This window comes from Ovis aries, chromosome 16 (assembly GCF_016772045.2).
Source record: "Ovis aries strain OAR_USU_Benz2616 breed Rambouillet chromosome 16, ARS-UI_Ramb_v3.0, whole genome shotgun sequence".
NCBI lineage: Eukaryota > Metazoa > Chordata > Mammalia > Artiodactyla > Bovidae > Ovis > Ovis aries.
The window spans coordinates 56,731,212-56,749,869 of record NC_056069.1 but is presented as its reverse complement, the minus strand read 5'-3'; the positions used below and the strand labels follow the sequence as shown (position 1 = coordinate 56,749,869).

Sequence of the window (18,658 nt, the reverse complement as noted above, 5' to 3'; positions counted from 1 at the left end):
TTTTTAGATTCCACATGTGAGATCACACAGTATTTGTCTTTCTCTGTCTGATGTATTTCACCTAGCATATGCCCTCCGGGTTCATTCACGTTGTCATGAATAACAGAATTTCCTTCTTATTTTAGTGGCTGAATAATATTCCATTGTGTACATATACCAGTTTTCTCTATCAGTTCATCCATTGGTGGACACTGAGTTGTTTCTATGTCTTAACTATTGTGAATAATACTGCAGTGAACATGGGGCATAAACATCTCTTCAGGGCAGTGATTTCGTTCCCTTCAGATCTAGACCTGGGAGTGGAATTACTGGACCACCATCAGAATGGCTTATTTTTAATTTTTTGAGCAACCTCTATTATTTTTTGTAGCAGCTATGCCAATCTACATTTCTAGCAACAGCACACAACAGTTCTCTTTTCGAGGAGCTCTTTATTAATGGAAAAACTCTACAATGGCATCATGAAGGTAAAGTGGTCCATTGTTGTTTTTTTGCTTTTTTTTTTTAATTGGGGTATAGCTGCTTTGCAATGTTGTGTTACCTTCTGCTGTACCTTGAAATGAATCAACAATATGTATACATATATCCCCTCTTTTTTTGGATTTCCTTCCCACTTAGGTCATCACAGAGCATTAAGTATAGCTCCTTGTGCTATGCAGCAGGTCCTCATTAGTGATCTATTTTATACATATTAGTATATAGAAGTCAATCGCAGTCTCCTAGTTCATCTCACCCCTTAGTGCCTCACCTTCCCCGCTGAGTGTCAATACATTTGTTCTCTACATCTGTGTCTCTATTTTTGCCTTGCAAACAGGTTCACCTATACCATTTTTCTAGATTCCACATATATGCATTAATATATGATATTTGTTTTTCTCTGACTTACTTCACTCTGTATGACTGACCCAGCAATCCCACTATTGGGCATATATGCTGAGAAAACCAAAGTTATTAAATCACATGCACCCCAGTGTTCACTATGGCACTGTTCACAGTAGCCCGGACATGGAAGCAGCCTAGATGCCCATCATCAGATGAATGGATAAAAAAGATGTGGTATATATATATACAACAGAATATTACTAAGCCATAAAAAGGAACAAAATTGAGCCATTTGAAGAGACATGGGTGGACCTAGAGGCTGTCATACAGAATGGTCCATCATTCCATCCACCTTTGAACAGTCGACTTCATGGCCCTTAAACGCAGCCCTCAGAGAAGAGGCTGGGTTCATTCTGGGGCCAAGCACAAACCACTAGTGCAAAGCTGGGATGAGGAAGAAGACAGCTATGCTGACAGACCTGAGAATCCAGCTGTATGGGCTGTAATGGGAGAGGGGAAGGAGAAATGTTGATGTCTAACCACAGCCAAGGGAGAGAGAGACTTCTGAGCTCAACACCACAGACCTTGCAAGTGGAAAGACCCTCATCCGACCTGCCTCACAGGAGCAAAACCCCACCCCCTTCTGCCTGCAAAGATCCTCCTGCTCATCACTGCACTTTATTCTTAAAATAAGATGGTTTTGAATGTTTCAATGCTCAGCATGGTGCTCTGTGATGACCTAGAGAGATGGGATGGGGGATAGGTGGGAGGGAGGTTCAAGAGGGAGGGTATATATGTATACTTATAGCTGATTCATGTTGTCATACCACAGAGACTAACACAACATTGTAAAGCCAAAAAAAAAAAAAAAACTATGATAAACCATCTGGAAAAAGTAAAAAGAACGTGTGTGTGTGTGTGTGTGTGTGTATGTGTCTCTGTGTGTGTGTGTAAAACCAAATCATTATGCTATAAAACAAGAATTAATAACATTGTAAATCAACTACTTGGGCAGGTGTGTGAAGTCGCTTCAGTTGTGTCTGACTCTTTGTGATCCTGTAGGCTGTGGCCTGCCAGGCTCTCTGTCCATGGGATTCTCCAGGCAGGAATACTGGAGTGGGTTGCCATGCCCTTCTCCAGGGAATCTTCCTGGCCCAGGGATTGAACCAGTGTCTCCTGGGTTTCCCGCACTGGCAGGCAGGTTCTTTACCACTAGCACCACCTAGGAAGTCCAAACAACTATACTTCAATAAAAAAAAAAATAAGAAAAACCCCACTGTACTAGCCAGTACCAGATACTAAGAATCACTGTAAACAATAAACTAAACCATTGAAGAAATGAGAGAAATCCACATTTTAACTTCACATCTGTTCATCAGTGTGATGAACAGAAGATGGAATGCAATTATACAATGGAAAATGCAGTAAGAAAATTGAGGGAAGTATCCTTCTAGTGGTGACTGCAGCCATGAAATTAAAAGACGTTTACTCCTTGGAAGAAAAGTTATGACCAACCTAGATAGCATATTCAAAAGCAGAGACATTACTTTGCCAACAAAGGTCCGTCTAGTCAAGGCTATGGCTTTTCCAGTGGTCATGTATGGATGTGAGAGTTGGACTGTGAAGAAAGCCAAGTGCCGAAGAATTGATGCTTTTGAACTGTGGTGTTGGAGAAGACTCCTGAGAGTCCCTTGGACTTCAAGGAGATCCAACCAGTCCATGCTGAAGAAGATCAACCCTGGGATTTGTTTGGAAAGAATGATGCTAAAGCTGAAACTCCAGTACTTTGGCCACCTCATGAGAAGAGTTGACTCATTGGAAAAGACTCTGATGCTGGGGGGGATTAGGGGCAGGAGGAGAAGGGGACGACAGAGGATGAGACGGCTGGATGGCATCACTGACTCGATGGACATGAGTCTGAGTTAACTCGAGGAGTTGGTGATGGACAGGGAGGCCTGGCGTGCTGCGATTCATGGGGTCGCAAAGAGTCGGACACGACTGAGCAACTGAACTGAACTGAACTGATCCTTCTAGTGAGAATTAAATCACTTTGAAAGAAGCACTGGCCAAACAGAAAGGTAAAAGGGTAGCAATCTCAAGGGAACACTGCATGCATACATGTACTCGCTCAGTCATGCCCTACTCTTTGTGGCCCCATGGACTGTGGCCCTCCAGGGTCCACTGTCTGTGGTATTTTCCAGGCAAGAATACTAGAGTAGGTTGCCATTTCCTACTCCTGGGAAGCTGAAAGTAACCCTAATCCCCTTGAATCACATCGCAGACTTTTCAGGGCTGGAATGAATATTCGAGATGATTCTCTCTCTTAACTCTCACTTTGCAGATGAGAAAACTGAGGCCGAGAGAGCAGTAAACTTGGCAAGACCACTAGGAGCAGGGTTAGGACCAGTATGGAAAATCAGTTGCACTTGAATATCCAATCGGGGGCCTTCAAAGTAAAAGAGACCTCCCTAGAAAGGACTATTTCCATGAGCATGGCTTCTCTGGGGACACACAAGCACTTCCCCAAAGGGGTAGAATGTTACAAGTGTTTAAAAAGCCACATTGTAAGGAGCTAACCTGACACTGGCAAAGTGAGATCCTTGGTCCTTCCGGGCTCACCAACAGCTAATGTTTTTCTCCAAACCCTTATCAAATACTCTAATTCCCATGCTAAGAGAATGTGTGCCATGGAAACTCTCCCAGGCACCTTGCAGCTACTTCATAGGGCTGTGGATGGCAAGGGCTAAAGATAGGCAATGCCTTAACCCGTCTGAGAAGATATTCCATCGAAGAGCTTTTAAAATTCCTTTGAAATTACACCCGCTGACTTGGTCAGATCTTCCCCCAGCCAGAATCAGGGAGCATGCTCAACTTCTCCACCTGACATTTGGGGAAGCATCTGCAGACACGTATCCCAGGAGGCTCAGTGTGTCAGCAGGGACAAGCCAGAACCCAGGCCCTAGACAGCCAGGCTGGGGTGAGTCTGTGCCTGGAAGATCACATTTCCCTTCTTAGAGCCAACGTCTCCTTCTGCTGAGTCTCTTGGCAAGTTTACATTGCCCCCCAAACCTCCCCCCCCCGAAAATACGGGCTCCAAAATGAAGAAGCACACAGATGTCAACTGGTCATAAAATTGGCCTTTACACCTGAAATAAACACACAGCTTTTAAGGGTATGTTATATACCAGGTTATGGGTTGGTTTTTTTTTTTTCATGGATTTTTATAGGCATTACCCTGTCTCCTTTTTGAGCCTTCACTGCACACAGTCCACTTGGATGTAAGTTGAGCACTCAACCCTCTCTTTCAGTCATACGCAGATACTTTGAAGGCAAAACTTAAAAAAATAAATAACTTCAAAAATTGGTTTTACTGGGGTGTCAACCCTTACATCTTCTTCACTTTCCCACTTCTCATATATGCAGTTCGTGACATTCATTACTTTCCCCGCATAACCTGCCCCAGCTCTCTCCTCCTCCACACAGCAGAGCACCTTTACTTCCGAGTGGAGCATCTTTACTTCCGAGTGGAGCACCTTTACTTCCGAGTGGAGCACCTTTACTTCCGAGTGGAGCATCTTTACTTCCGAGTGGAGCACCTTTACTTCCAGGTGGAGCACGATGGATGAAAACGGAACAACTTTGCCTGCGGCTGCACCAGGAGCCCAGAGGTCAGTGGACACTCGTTGCCCCGTCAGGCTTAAACGAACCTCCCACTCTTCCTCGCTGTTCCCAAACCCAGAGCTCTATGAACCGATAGCTCTCTCCTGGTTAACCTTCAGGATCGTTCCAGCAGAGTTCCAGGCCTCAACGTAACCTTGTTTTTCACCCACCTCAGCAGTGATGCTCACACCCCAAAATAAGGTTGGAGAGGAAATCCCCAATGAAACCCATCCCCCAAATCTTCCCTCTCTGTACTCCTTCACACACTGTGACTCTCAAGCATGCTTGTAGCCCAACATTACAGCAAGTATGAGAGCTACTTCCAAGAGCTAGTCCCAATTTTATCCTCATCCTCAGTTCAGCTGTATTTTTATTTTCCCACTCTTGTAGATTACTTTTTTCATTCTTGTCGCTAAACTATGATTTCAGAGATGCATCTCGGTGGCCCAGTCACCTCCCCCACCCTCCCTTCATCAGTGGTAACACTGAAAGCAAGTTCCCTACCTTTCACTGAGGCTCCTCCACAACTGTGCACCTGCAATAGAAGTAAATGTGAAACGTTAGTGGAGGTATTTTCCTCTTAAGGTATTTCTCAACTTAGAAAGACTCTGGGCTATTTAAAATGGAATGCTTGGATCTTTAAACTCTAGAAACTCTCAAATCATACAGTGTCTACCTCTGGTAACCATAACTCATTCAGGAAAATTGTCCACAAATGTCCATTGAGATTCTAATATATGCAAAACCGTTGGATAGGTAGCAGGAGAGATGGAACAGCAGAGAACACATGGTCCTGCCTGGAGGACTGTACTATCCCGTGGGGCATACCAAACCTGCACTCAAGTGAACATGAACTAAGGTAGGGGATGTAGGAACTCTAAAAGAAACATAAGCCATGAGAGTTCAGGGAGGACAGAAAAATGTGGCTGGTTATGAAAGCACCAGTGACAGAGGTGGTATTTGAGGTGAACTCTGAAATGGTACTGACAAAGGGACAACCGTTATTTGAGAAAGGAGATTTTTATCTATTCATTCTTTAAGTGTTTTGAGTGTGTATCTAGGCTCAAATGAAATCGACATTAAAATATATATACATGTATATATGTATAAACATACACCTAGATCTCATTTGCTTTCTTAATTCTCCGATGACTTTCTTCATTGGACTATGTCTTGATACTATGTTCCCAGATACCAGCTTTAATGAAGTTCAAGAAAAGAAATGGCCATGAGGCAGTTTCTGCTTTTTTCCATCAAATAAAGATGTTGTCCCTCTTGTACTTCACTGCATGCTTTTGTGTGCTCGGTCGCTTCAGTTGTGTCCAACTCTTTGCGACCCTATGGACTATAGCCCTCCAGGCTCCTATGTCCACGGAATTTTCCAGGCAAGAATACTGGAGTGGGTTGCCGTTTCCTCCTTCAGGGGATCTTCCCAACCAGGGATCGAACCAGCATCTCCTGCATTGGCAGGCGAGTTCTTCACCACTGAGCCACTTGAGAAGCCCCTCTCAAAGATCTATGTGATAAATTCTTAGAATTCAGCCCCAGGAAGATTCTCAAAATTGCTTACATCCTTTTATCAGATTATTAGAACTGTATAATTGATCTGGGTTCCCTTTCACCTAGATGAACAAATAAAGAAGATGTAGTGTAACATCTTATGGAAAAACTCAAATGAGCTTTTTGGCCAACCCAATATACATATATAGAGGAGTATTACTTGGTCATGAAAAAGAATGAAATCTTGCCATTTGCAGCAATGTGGAAGGACTTGAGAGTATTATGCTAAGTGAAATGAGTCAGAGAGAAATTCCACATGATTTCACTTACATGTGGAGTCAAAAAAACAAAACAAATGAAGAAACAGAACAGAAACAAATTCATAGATACAGAGAACAAACTGCTGATGGTTGCCAAAGGGGAGAGGGGTCAGGGAGATAGACAAAATAGGTGAAGGGGATTAAGAGGTACAAACTTCTAGCTATAAAATAAATAAATCATGGGAATGCAGTGCACACACAGAGAATATAATTAATAATATTGTAACAACTTTGTGTGGTAACATGATGGATGGTAACTAGTCTTACTGCAGTTATCAGTTCATAATGTATAAAAGAGGGCTTCCCTAAGTGCTCAGTTGGTAAAGAATCCACCTGCAATGAAGGAGACCCCAGTTCAATGGTTCAATTCCTAGGTTGGGAAGATCTTCTGGAGAAGGGATAGGCTACCCACTCCAGTATTCTTGGGCATCCCTTGTGGCTCAGCTGGTAAAGAATCTGCCTGCAATGCGGGAGACCTGGGTATGATCCCTGGGTTGGGAAGATCCCCTGCAGAAGGGAAAGGCTATCCATTCCAGTATTCTGGCCTGAAGAATTCCATGAACTGTGTAGTCCATGGGGTTGCAAAGAGTTGGACTGAGTGACTTTCACTTTCAATGTATAAAATATTAAGTCACTATGCTATACACCTGAAGCTTATATTGTATGTTAATTATAACCAAAAAAAAAAAAAAAAGGAAAAATGGTTCCTGCCTAAGGGAGTGAGAAAATTAGAATGATGAAGACAGCAGCACCACCATCATTGAACATAGACTAGGCTGTGGCTGCTCAGGGCTGAGGATGGGGCAGTGGTGAGAGGCTGAGCAGGAAAACACTTGAACTGGGGGCACAGAGCTGGTTCAATGGCAGTGAGGCTGAACAGAAGGAAGCACCCTCCAGCCTTGGCAGGGGTTGGAGACAGCACTTCCAAAAGCTGAGGTCCAAGATGCGATGACAGTCGAGGGGACCAAATCCAGGCCTTCACACAAGCCATGAGGGCACAAGCTGGAATGACAGTGCAGAGTGAACACAAACGCCTACACTTCATAGGCTGTGATTCCAGGTGGGACCATGTTCTGTATCAAATGGATCTTGTAGATTTGGCAGGAGGAAAGGCATAAAGGGATGGTGGTTGGCCATGCTCCACGGGGAGCACATGGGGCTCTGCAGAGTGAGCCCTCCTCCACTGCCCAGGGAAGTAGGTGAAGAGCATCTCAAGACAGTAAGGGGCAGGTGGGACAGAGTGTGGAGATGACTGGTTCTTTAGTAAAGAGAGAGAAGGTGGTGATAGAGGAGTTGAAGGGTGCGGGAGGAGTTTCCCACACTACAGATGCCTGCCCAGGAACCAGATTAAGGGGTTAATGCTGGGAGCAGGCACTTGGGCACAAAAAGCAAGACAGAAATCTATCACAGCGAGGAGGCATCCACACTAGTGACTCAGAAACCAGAGACATGGGGCCCCATGGGTATTACAACGATTAAGTTCCAAGGCAGTACAGCCACACTTTTGCTCATCTATTTCATATTAAGTGTCTGAGATGGTGTTAAAGATATAATGAAGGGAAAGGAGGAGCCAGAAATGCTGTGGGAAGCAGGAAAGTTTGGGGAGAGACGAGCAGACAGATGAGTTGGGGGTCCTTTCTTCACCAGTCCTGCTGGCAGGCCAGGGTGTCTCATGAGAACCCAACAGCTCTAAAGAAAGCCAATTCCCATTTCTGGGTCCAACTCGAAGCTGATTCTGTGCCTCCTGGAGACCAATTCATCACCACAGGGCCCTAGGCTGAAGACCTATAAGACCAGGCTCCTGCCAACCACACATGGGATTCAATGGGCCTTTGTTCTAAAAGACTGGATCAGAAAGGATGAAGCAGGCACCAGGGCTTCTTCAGCCACAGAGAGGGAGCCCTGGGAATGCACGGGAATGAATCTTGTTTCTCCTTTTCTCCTCATGCAGCAGAAACGCTGTATTGAGAGCAATGTCCCCCAGTGAAAACTCAGACAGAAAGATTGGTCCATTCCAAATTCCGGCCCTACAGGCAGAAGCATGAGAGCTGGACTTGGTTAGAGAGGCACTCAACAGGCCCTGGCTAGAGGAAGGTCCTCAATATGAACAAACTGATGGGTGCCTAAACCCATGATATTCAGGTGATGGGCCGGAAGCTGAACAGAGGGGCCCATACTGGTGTAGGTACTGCTTTTTTAATGCTCTAATAGGATGAAAAATCCTATTTTTCATCGTAGGATAAAGAGGTTCTGATTATGTAGGAGGATGAATAACAGCCCGAAAAACTATCGGGCCTTAATAACCCTGAATCCTGCAAAATGTTACTATATGTGGAAAATGCTATGTGTGCACATTCAGTCATGCCTAACTCTTTGTGACCCGATAGACTATAGTCCACCAGGCTCCTCTGTCCCTGAGAATTCTCCAGGCAAGAATACTGGAGTGGGAGCCATTTCCTCCTCCAGGGGGTCTTCCCGACCCAGGGATCAAACCCCTGTCTCCTGGAGCTCCTGCATTGCAGGCAGAGTCTTTACCACTGTGCCACCTGGAAGCCCTCAGATATGGAAAATGGTATTAACCAAATGTGACAAAGTTTTGGGCCATGAGATGGAGACACCGTCCCAGATTATCCACATGGGGCCCAAATGGAATCACCAGTGTTCCTGTAAGACAAGGAAGGCAGAGGAGAATTTGACTCAGGCAGAGAAGGAGGTATCAGAACCACAAAGCAGAAATTGGAGGGATGTCCTACAAGCAAAGGACACCAGGAACCGGCAGAAGGCAGGTCAGACAAGGGATCTTTCCCGAGAGCCTCTGGAGGGACCATGGCCCTGCCCACACCTTGATTTGGGCCCAGCAATACTGATTTTGAACTGTAAGTGAAGACATTTCTGTTGTACTGAAGAACCAAATTTGTGGTAATTTGTCACTGCAGCCAGAGGAAGCCAATAGGCTATGAAGAGGCCTCTCCACTGCTAAGAAATGGTGCCTTCTAGCTCTAGGAGGTTGGTGTGCTTCCCACCCTACCACCTTAATACTTTAAAGAATTGAATCTTTGCGTTGGAGAGCGTTCCTGCAATTCTTTTTTTTTTCTTTTTTTTTTGAGACCCCAGAGATGGCAGCCCACCAGGCTCCCCCGTCCCTGGGATTTTCCAGGCAAGAACACTGGAGTGGGTTGCCATTTCCTTCTCCAATGCAGGAAAGGGAAAAGTGAAAGGGAAGTCACTCAGTTGTGTCTGACTCTTAGCGACCCTATGGACTGCAGCCCACCAGGCTCCTCCATGGGAGGAGAAAATCCATGGGATTTTCCAGGCAAGAGTACTGGAGTAGGGTGCCACTGCCTTCTTCATAGCTTGCAATTCTTGATATGAAAGTTCCACATGTGCAACAGCATCAAGCTGGTTAAGTTAACACAAGGAACGGTCCTTGTAAGAGTGAGAAAAGGAACAGTTACGAAGTCGAATTTCCACTTCATCTTTGGCCTCCCCATTTGTCTGTTCCTTATAACTTGTGCCTGGCCTTGGACCAGATCTGTACACCAATGCAAACATTGAGATGCTCAGCTTGCTATGTGAGTCCAGTTACCCTACTGAGCTAGAATGACTGCAGGTAAAATAGGTAAGTGGTTATTTTCTTTCTTCTAAGAAAGAATATAATCTTTCCTCTAAGATTCCCTTGAGGGAGCTTCTGGAGGGTGAAGATGTTACCAAGCCTATTTGAGAGAAACAGGCTCTTCTCTATTAGTTATAACCCAGGCAGAAACACAGGTGTCGCCATGGGTTGTTCCCACCAACCCGAGTACAAAGCTCTACAGCATGGAGATGCCCCAACTCTGTGCTGTGCTTAGTCACTCAGTCATGTCTGACTCTTTTTGACCCCAATGGACTGTAGCCCACCAGGCTCGTCTATCCATGGGGATTCTCCAGGCAAGAATACCAGAGTGGTTGCCATGTTCTCCTCCAGGGGATCTTCCCAAGCCAAGGATCGAACCAAGATCTTCTGCATTGCAAGCAGATTCTTTACCATCTGAGCCACCAGGGAAGCCCCAACTCTAGGCAGAATTAGTATTTCTAGGGCGAACAGAGGGGCTTCCCCAAAGGCTCAGCGGTAAAGAATCTGCCTGTAATGCGGAAGACGTGGGTTTGATCCCTGAGTCAGGAAGATCCCCTGGAAGAGCAAATGGTAACCCACTCCAGTAATCTTGCCTAGAAAATTCTATGCAGAGAGAGCCTGGCGGGCTACAGTCCAAAGGGTCACAAAGAGTTGAACACAACTGAGCATGCATGCATGTGTTAGGGTGAACAGAAAGCATCGGGTCCCTGGTTAGGGTTAGAAGGGAGACAGTTAGGAGCCTATTCTCTGAAACAGAAAAGAGGGGCATGGGGAGGAGGGGGACAGAGCAAGAAGGAAGAACATGTACAAGAATATAAACCAACCTATATAGATTTGAGAAAAGTGGTAACTGGACAAAACCAAATCTGTTCATGTTCCCAGAACAAGCACCTCCAAACCTTGGAGGTATCACCTCCAAGGAATCACCTCCAAACCTTGAAACACGGCCATGTGAAACAATCTTTCTAAATGGTTTACACATGAGTTAATTTAAGAACCGTATAGACTTAAAATATAAACCGGATTTAAAGTGAACTATAGAGCACTGTGGCTTCCCTGGTGGCTCAGAGGTTAAAGCATTGGCCTGCAATGCAGGAGACCTGGGTTCAATCCCTGGGTCGGGAAGATCCCCTGGAGAAGGAAATGGCAACCCACTCCAGTGTTCCTGCCTGGAGAATCCCAGGGACGGGGGAGCCTGGTAGGCTGCCATCTATGGGGTCGCACAGAGTCAGACACGACTGAATCAACTTAGCAGCAGCAGCAGCAGCCCATTTTCCAATGGCTCAGTTTCGTCATGTGGGATGTAATAAATATTTAACTGTCATCCTCACTGTGGCCTACTTGAATATCAAAATGCTATTTAGAATAACAGCACTCAGAGCCAAAAGAGAAACCAGCACACACAAACCATTTGCCCAGCAGCAGCAGTATGACTAAGGACACATCTGTCAATAAATGATAAATACCTAAATAAATTTTAATAATTTAAAAGTAACACTTAACAAACCTTTAAACTAAAAAAGCCAGTGCCTATACAATCTGTTATTTTGTTCCTTTTCAAAGACCACTTAGTTAAAATGTCTACACAAAGGTCAGACATTCAGGGTCTAGAAAATTAAATGCTATAAAAATGAATTCAAAGTTTTCTTACCTCTTGTTCTAGACAAAATCATATCCTTTATTATCTGCATAATAACACGTGTAAGGATCATGACGGAAATCAGGTGATACACTCTCCATGGAGTCAGTGCAAGGAACCTATCACAGCAAAAAACAGACAAATCATTGTTTCTATTTGAGGATTTTACCTTTTTTAAACAATTAGGTTTACTTTATGCCACAGAAACATAAAATAGATTCAATAAATGATTTCACTTGTCAAAAGCACCCACAACGTGACCATATGAAAGTTACTTGCGACTTCCCTGGTGGGCCAGTGGTTAAGAATCTACCTGCCAATGCAGGGGACACAGGTTCAATCTCTGGTTCAGGAAGATCCCACATGTCTGCGGGCAACTAAGCCTGTGCACCACAGCTACTGAGCTCGTGATCTAGAGCCCACGAGGTGAAACAATTAAATCCTGTGTACCTACAGCCCATGCTATGCAACAAGAAAAGCCACCACAACGAGAAGCCCGGGCACCGTAACTAGAGAACAGCTTCCACTCGCCACAACCAGAGAAAGCCTGTGCAAAGCAACCAAGACCCAGAGGAGCCAAAAATCAAAGAAGAAAGTTACTTAATAGGCATTAGAGACAATGAAATAAAAGCACCTGAGCCATGTGTACTTTTGTGCCAGGCTTTTCTGCTCTAACTGCCCATCTGGGCAAAGGATTTGCGATCTTGGGTATGGCCCAAATAGCACTCTGCTAGATGGAATAGAACTGACCTGGAGCAGAATCATTATAACAAAGCCAGAGCTGCAGGGTCTTCTCAGGCACAGTCAGTCAGTCAGTTCAGTTGCTCAGTCATGTCCGACCTTTTGCGACCCCATGGACTGCAGCATGCCAGGCCACCCTGTCAATCACCAACTCTTGCAGTATACTCAAATTCACGTCCATTGAGTCGGTGATGCCATGCAAACATCTCATCCCCTGTCGTCCCCTTCTCCTCCTGCCTTCAATCTTTCCCAGCATCAGGGTCTTTTCAAATGAGTTAGTTCTTTGCATCAGATGGCCAAAGTATTGGAGTTTCACCTTCAGCATTAGTCCTTCCAATGAACATTCAGGACTGATTTCCTTTATTTTTTTAATTTAAATTTATTTTAATTGGAGGCTAATTACTTTACAATATTGTATTGGTTTTGCCATACATCAACATGAATCTGCCACAGGTGTACACGTGTTCCCCATCCAGAACCCCCCTCCCACCTCCCTCCCTGTACCATCCCTCTGGGTCATCCCAGTGCACCAGGCCCAAGCATCCTGTATCCTGCATTGAACCTGGACTGGCGACTCATTTCTTATATGATATTATACATGTTTCAATGCCATTCTCCCAAATCATCCCACCCTCTCCCTCTCCCACAGAGTCCAAAGGACTGTTCTATACATCTGTGTCTCTTTTGCTGTCTCGCATACAGGATTATCATTACCATCTTTCTAAATTCCATATATATGCGTTCAGTTCAGTTCAGTCACTCAGCCGTGTCCGACTCTTTGCAACCCCATGAATCACAGCACGCCAGGCCTCCCTGTCCATCATCAACTCCCAGAGTTTACTCAAACTCACGTCCATCAAGTTGGTGATGCCATCCAGCCATCTCATCCTCTGTCGTCCCCTTCTCCTCCTGCCCTCAATCCCTCCCAGTATCAGAGTCTTTTCCAATGAGTCAACTCTTCGCATCAGGTTGCCAAAGTATTGGAGTTTCAGCTTTAGCATCATTCCTTCCAAAAAACATCCAGGGCTGATCTCCTTTAAAATGGACTGGTTGGATCTCCTTTCAGGCCAAGGGACTCTCAAGAGTCTTCTCCAACACCACAGTTCAAAAGCATCAATTCTTTGGCACTCAGCTTTCTTCACAGTCCAACTCTCACATCCATACATGACCACTGGAATAAACCATAGCCTTGACTAGATGGACCTTTGTTGGCAAAGCAATGTCTCCGCTTTTCAATATGCTATCTAGGTTGGTCATAACTTTTCTTCCAAGGAGTAACTGTCTTTTAATTTCATGGCTGCAATCACCATCTGCAGTGATTTTGGAGCCCAAAAAAATAAAGTCTGACACTATTTCCACTGTTTCCCCATCTATTTCCCATGAAGTGATGGGACCAGATGCCATGATCTTCATTTTCTGAATGTTGAGCTTTAAGCCAACCTCTTCACTCTCCTCTTTCAATTTCATCGCATTAGTATACTGTATTGGTGTTTTTCTTTCTGGCTTACTTCACTCTGTATAATAGGCTCCAGTTTCATCCACCTCATTAGAACTGATTCAAATGTATCCTTTTTAATGGCTGAGTAATATGCCATTATGTATATGTATCACAGCTTTCTTATCCATTCATCTGCTGATGGACATCTAGGTTGCTTCCATGTCCTGACTATTATAAACAGTGCTGCAATAAACACTGGGGTACACATGTCTCTTTCAATTCTGGTTTCCTCAGTGTGTATGCCCAGCAGTGGGAGTTCTGGGTCATAAGGCAGTTCTATTTCCAGTTTTTTAAGGAATCTCCACACTGTTCTCCATAGTGGCTGTACTAGTTTGCATTCCCACCAACAGTGTAAGAGGGTTCTCTTTTCTCCACACCCTCTCCAGCATTTATTGCTTGTAGATTTTTGGATCACAGCCATTCTGACTGGTGTGAAATGGTACCTCACTGTGGTTTTGATTTGCACTTCTCTGATAATGAGTGATGTTGAGCATCTTTTCATGTGTTTGTTAGCCATCTGTATGTCTTCTTTGGAGAAATGTCTGTTTAGTTCTTTGGCCCATTTTTTGATTGGGTCATTTATTTTTCTGGAATTGAGCTGCAGGAGTTGCTTGTATATTTTTGAGATTAGTTGTTTGTCATTTGCTTCATTTGCTATCATTTTCTCCCATTCTGAAGGCTGTCTTTTCACCTTGCTTATAGTTTCCCGAACAGCCAAAGTAGTCTTGAGAAAGAAGGATGGAACTGGAGGAATTAACCTGCCTGACTTCAGGCTCTACTACAAAGCCACAGTCATCAAGACAGTATAGTACTGTCACAAAGATAAAAATATAGATCAATGGAACAAAATAGAAAGCCTAGGGATAAATCCACGCACCTATGGACACCTTATTTTTGACAAAGGAGGAAAGAATATACAATGGAGAAAAGACAATCTCTTTAACAAGTGGTGCTGGGAAAACTGGTCAACCACTTATAAAAGAATGAAACTAGAACACTTTCTAACATCATACATAAAAATAAACTCAAAATGGATTAAAGATCTAAATGTAAGACCAGAAACTATAAAACTCCTAGAGGAGAACATAGGCAAAACACGCTGACATAAATCACAGCAGGATCTCTATGACCCACCTCCCAGAATATTGGAAATAAAAGCAAAAATAAACAAATGGGACCTAATTAAAATTAAAAGCTTCTGCACAACAAAGGAAACTATAAGCAAGGTGATTTCCTTTAGAGTTGACTGGTTTGATCTCCTTGCAGTCCAAGGGACTCTCAAGAATCTTTTCCAACACCACAGTTCAAAAGCAATAATTCTTTGGCATTCAGCTTTCTTTATAGTCCAACTCTCACATCTGTACATGACTACCAAAAAAACTATAGCTTTGACTAGACAGACCTTTGTTGGTAAAGTAATGTCTATGCTTTTTAATATGCTGTCTTCTCTGTTCAGTTCAGTTCAGTCGCTCAGTCATGTCCAACTCTTTGTGACACCATGAACCGCAGCACACCAGGCCTCCCTGTCCATCACCAACTCCTGGAGTTCACCCAAACCCATGTCCATTGAGTTGGTGATGCCATCCAACCATCTCATCCTCTGTCGTCCCCTTCTCCTCCTGCCCCTAATCCCTCCCAGCATCAGGGTCTTTTCCAGTGAGTCAGTTCTTCGCATCAGGTGGCCAAAGTATTGGAGTTTCAGTTTCAACATCAGTCCTTCCAATGAACACCCAGAACTGACCTCCTTTTGGATGGACTGGTTGGATCTCCTTGCAGTCCAAGGAACTCTCAGGAGTCTTCTCCAACACCACAGTTCAAAAGCATTAATTCTTTGGCACTCAGCTTTCTTCACAGTCCAACTCTCATATCCATACATGACCACTGGAAAAACCATAGCCTTGACTAGACGGACCTTTGTTGGCAAAGCAATGTCTCTGCTTTTGAATATGCTGTCTAGGTTGGTCATAACTTTCCTTCCCAGGAGTAAGCATCTTTTAATTTCATGGCTGCAATCATCATTTGCAGTGATTTTGGAGCCCAGAAAAATAAAATGAGCCACTGTTTCCACTGTTTCCCCATCTATTTCCCATGAAGTGATGAGACCAGATGCCATGGTCTTAGTTTTCTGAATGTTAAGCTTTAAGCCAACTTTTTCACTCTCCCCTTTCACTTTCATTAAGAGGCTCTTTAGTTCTTCTTCACTTTCTGCCATAAGGGTGGTGTCATCTGCATATCTGAGGTTATTGATATTTCTTCTCCCGGCAATATTGATTCCAGCTTGTGCTTCCTCCAGCCCAGCATTTCTCATGATGTACTCTGCATAGAAGTTAAATAAGCAGGGTGACAATATACAGCCTTGACGTACTCCTTTCCTGATTTGAAAACAGTCTGTTGTTCCATGTCCAGTTCTAACTGTTGATTCCTGACCTGCATATAGGTTTCTCAAGAGGTAGGTCAGGTGGTCTGGTATTCTCATCTCTTTCAGAATTTTCCACAGTTTATTGTGATCCACACAGTCAATGGCTTTAGCATAGTCAATAAAGCAGAAATAGATGTTTTTCTGGAACTCTCTTGCTTTTTCCATGATCCAGCGGATGGTTGGCAATTTGATTTCTGGTCCCTCTGCCTTTTCTAAATCCAGCTTGAACATCTGGAAGCTCACGGTTCATGTACTGTTGAAGACTGGCTTGGAGAATTTTAAGCATTACTTTACTAGCGTGTGAGATGAGTGCAATTGTGCGGTAGTTTGAACATTCTTTGGCATTGCCTTTCTTTGGGATTGGAATGAAAACTGACCTTTTCCAGTCCTATGGCCACTGCTGAGTCTTCAAATTTGCTGGTATATTGAGTGAAGCACTTTCACAGCATCAACTCTCAGGATTTGAAATGGTTCAACTGGAATTCCATCACCTCCACCAGCTTTGTTCATAGTGATGCTTCCTAAGGCCCACTTGACTTCACATTCCAGGATGTCTGGCTCTAAGTGAGTGATCACACCATCGTGATTATCTGAATTGTGAAGATCTTTTTGTATAGTTCTGTGTATTCTTGCCACCTCTTCTTAATATCTTCTGTTTCTGTTAGTTCCATACCATTTCTGTTCTTTATTAAGCCCATTTTTGCATGAAATGTTCCCTTGGTGTCTTTAATTTTTTCTGAAGAGATCTCTAGTCTTTCCCATTCTATTGTTTTCCTCTATTTCTTTGCATTGATCACTAAGGAAGGCTTTATCTCTCCTTGCTATTGTTTTGAACTCTGCATTCAAATGTGTATATCTTTACTTTTCTCCTTTGCCTTTCACTTCTCTTCTATTCACAGCTATTTGTAAGGCCTCCTCAGACAGCCATTTTGCTTTTTTGCATTTCTTTTTCTTGGGGATGGTCTTGATTCCTGTCTCCTATACAATGTCACAAACATCCATCCATAGTTCTTCAGGCACTCTATCAAACCTAATCCCTTAAATCTATTTGTCACTTCCACTGTATAATCGTAAGGGATTTGATTTAGGTCATACCTGAATGGTCTAGTGGTTTTCCCTACTTTTTCATTTTAAGTCTGAATTTTGCAATAAGGAGTTCATGATCTGAGCCACAGTCAGCTCCCTGTCTTGTTTTTGCTGATCATATAGAGCTTCTCCATCTTTGGCTGCAAAGAATATAATCAATCTGATTTTGGTATTGACCATCTGGTGATGCCCATGTGTAGAGACTTCTCTTGTGTTATTGGAAGAGGGTGTTTGCTATGACCAGTGCATTCTCTTGGCAAAACTCTCTCTGGAGTCTCCTGCATTGCTGGCGGATTCTTTACCAACTGAGCTATCGGGGAAGCCTCTCCTCATGCACAGAGAGTAGATAAAGTAGATGCCCTTTACTTACTATCCTGTCTTAGCTTCTGTTTTATGTCGTGTTCATTTCTTTAACTCCTACCCGTTTTCCCACCCATCTCTTAAAAATAGCAGTTATTAGGAACCCAGTTTGCCAGCCCTTTCTCTCTAATATCACTGCTCTTTTGTCTATCTGCCCACTTCCTCTCCAGAAGAAAACAAAGAATTCTTTATGATGAACAGCACACAAACCCTACAGTACTTTTTTGGCTTGTTTGTTTTTGATTGGTTTTATAAAGGAATGGAAAGGCAAAGAAGTCACAGGGAGCTTAGAGTCTTCATACAGAAGTTGAAGCCCATTTTACATAAGTTAGTTGGTTAAGCTGCTAATTAATAGTTCTTTGCAAACCTGTGAACTGAAGCCTGTCAGGCTCCTCTGTCCATGGGATTCTCCAGGCAAGAATACTGGAGTGGGTTGCCATTTCCTTCTTCAGGGGATCTTCCTGACCCAGGGATTGAACCCAAGTCTCCCACATTGCAGGCAGATTCTTTACTGTCTGAGCCACTAGGGAATCCTTTCACTTGGGGCAATCATAACTGAGAAAAATTAACAGATTTATCACTTAACACTAACTGTAAAGCAGTGTAGAATGTATTAATATAAAAAAGCAAAGAATACATGAAAACTGCCTTCTAGGAACTTACTTCCTCATCAGAGAAATGAACACAGGCTGTGCTAACAAAATCCAAGACAATGAGTCTTAATGCTATAGCAAAACATGGGCAAAGAGAAAAGAGAAGCAAAAGAGGAGAAATTATTAACTCCAAATCAAGGAAGATCTAGAAAAGTGGCATTGAACTTGGTATGGGAGGATGGATGCAATTCAGAGGAAAATAGAAGCTAAGTTCCAATTAGTGGATATAACATGAGTAGAAGAATCAGACAAGGGTGAGGTGTGCCTGGGGCATGCAGGTGGTCTGGGATAGCCCCAGCAGAAGCAGAGGGATAAAGAAGAGAGTTGGGAGACTGGCAGAGAGAAGA

General features: G+C 43.7%; 1 protein-coding gene across 1 annotated transcript in view; it reads right to left on the bottom strand.

Annotated features, from left to right (window-relative positions):
* RETREG1 (reticulophagy regulator 1) overlaps positions 1-18,658 on the bottom strand; it is a 157,272-nt gene that overhangs the window by 99,066 nt on the left and 39,548 nt on the right. The window contains exons 2-3 of the mRNA XM_027980155.2: positions 11,567-11,673; positions 4,987-5,017 (exon numbers count right to left, since the gene is read on the bottom strand). Of these exons, the coding sequence (XP_027835956.1) occupies positions 4,987-5,017; positions 11,567-11,673 (138 nt within the window). The remainder of the gene's footprint in view (positions 1-4,986; positions 5,018-11,566; positions 11,674-18,658) is intronic.